Source organism: Elaeis guineensis, chromosome 8 (assembly GCF_000442705.2).
Source record: "Elaeis guineensis isolate ETL-2024a chromosome 8, EG11, whole genome shotgun sequence".
NCBI lineage: Eukaryota > Viridiplantae > Streptophyta > Magnoliopsida > Arecales > Arecaceae > Elaeis > Elaeis guineensis.
Genome location: NC_026000.2, coordinates 20611863 through 20613777, shown reverse-complemented (window position 1 = coordinate 20613777; position 1915 = coordinate 20611863). Strand labels below are relative to the sequence as shown.

The 1915-nt window shown below is 41.3% G+C and overlaps 1 protein-coding gene across 1 annotated transcript; it reads left to right on the top strand.

The window, feature by feature from the left end:
- Nucleotides 1-542: 542 nt before the first annotated feature.
- LOC114914447 (uncharacterized) lies at nt 543-1560 on the top strand. The gene is made up of 3 exons (XM_029266351.2): nt 543-788; nt 883-929; nt 1014-1560. Exons 1-3 carry the CDS (start codon nt 701-703, stop codon nt 1302-1304), a joined length of 426 nt encoding a protein of 141 aa, XP_029122184.1. The 5' UTR covers nt 543-700; the 3' UTR covers nt 1305-1560.
- Nucleotides 1561-1915: the final 355 nt, after the last annotated feature.

The window sequence follows — 1915 nt, the reverse complement described above, 5'->3', positions numbered from 1 at the left end:
TCAGGTACTAGCTAGTCAATATGAAAGTGTACAACAATGTGCACTCCTGCCCTCACACTAGAACAAACTAGGCAGCCAGGGTAGCCTCCAGTATTATAAGGAACTGTGTCCAGAGACAAGCTTGGCTCGTATTACTTTAGTTCTGTTGCACTTCCCTCAAGCCACTTGCACCCCCTCATGGCTACTAATGTAAACAAAGGAACCCTACGGCCGGCCTTAAAGATGTGCTTAATATGTGGGGATTTGGGTCGAACAGTATAAAAAGTAAAGGGTGTCCAAAACCCTAGGTTTGGTGGATTGGCAAAAGCCTCGGCCACCAAATTCCAACGCCCTCCTCGTTGCATGCATGGCGGCAGATCAGCGGGCGCAAAGTTCCCGTATCTTCCATTCCACGCAATGCTAAGAACCACATTCAACTTTTTTCCTGCGTCAAAACTTTGTAGTTTGATCCTTCCGAGTACCAAGTTTAGCCAAAGGCAGAGAAAAGCGACAAGGGCTAGTTAAAAAAGGACCAAAAGGATAGTATGAGATATATATTATCATATTGGCAAAGAGGTAGTGTTGGAATCCTAGCTTTGACTTGCCTGTCTGGAGTCTCTCCTTCTTAAAACCTCAGCTGCCTCCTCTCCCTAGCTCCCTTCTCTCTTCCAATTTTTCGTTGCTCTACAACAAACCTACCTAAAGATTATAGTAGAACCACATGGCGTGTATAAGGTTCAGAAGCCTTCTTCTTGGGCTTCTGCTCTTTTTGGTTGCTCTTGGAGACTCGATTGCCGATAACCACCATGGTAGACTCTCTTCTACTTTCTATTGCCACATGAAGCAATGGCAAAGCTTTTGGAAGGCTAAACTAACTTTGGTTAATCTTTTTTGTGTGTGTAGAGATCAAGATGGTAGCCAGCAATAATCAAGCAACTGGTGCCCATATGGTTGGTTTTGATATTATAACTCATTTAAGTATGAGCTTTTATGTTCACTTTGGGTTGGTTTCTTGAGCTAAACTTTGTTGACAGGTAGTCCATGACAAGGTCAGGACAGTTGCCACAACCAAAAGCCAATGGCTGAGAGGAAGGAAGATGGGTGCAAAAGAGGTGGAGAAGAAACATGTGGTGGAAGCTAAGGGCCCAGTGAACACACGTGCAAACCTTTCTGCTGGAAAATGTGATCATGGAGGGAAGAGGAAGGTGAAATTAGAGAGTGGGCTGAGAGCTCGAAGCATCCCTTCCAGGGTCAAATTTGCTGATATGATACCTTTCAGTTCTGATTACCGTGCCCCCAAAACCCACCCCCCAAAGAACAACTGAAGGAAAAGGCTCTTATGTCACAGACTTATAGATGAGGCTTTTTTTTTTTTGGGTTTAATTTTCTTTTCTTTTCTTAATGACAACAGGAATCTTTTGTATGAAATGAGCTTTTGATGTTTAAAGGAATCTTTTTTTTATATATACCGAAGTGCCTTGAAGTTTATGATGCACTGTAGCATTCTGACATTAGTTCTGAAAATTGGAAAGCGTTAGGATTAAGATTGGAGAAACCAAGTTTTATTTTTGGAGAGCACAAATCTCATCAATCAGCTGTAAATATACTAATTAATCATTTAAGGGGCATAGCCCATAGAAAAAATGTTTTACAGACTCAATAGCAGGGATGGTTGGTTTATGTTTTTGCATGAAATGGAAAGAATTCTAGTATGGGTATAATGCTTTCTAGTAATGTGGGGCATGGAGAAGAAGGTACTCGTTCTATTTGAGATATATGCATGGTTTGATTTTTTGATGCAGGAAAAGCTAGGAACTCCTCAAAGAAGACATTGAGGTCATCAAGAATGAACATACATGATAAGGTAGCTCACTCTCACTCACCCACAAACAACAATATATTTCAATTACATAGATTGCAATACTCTTCCAAGCAA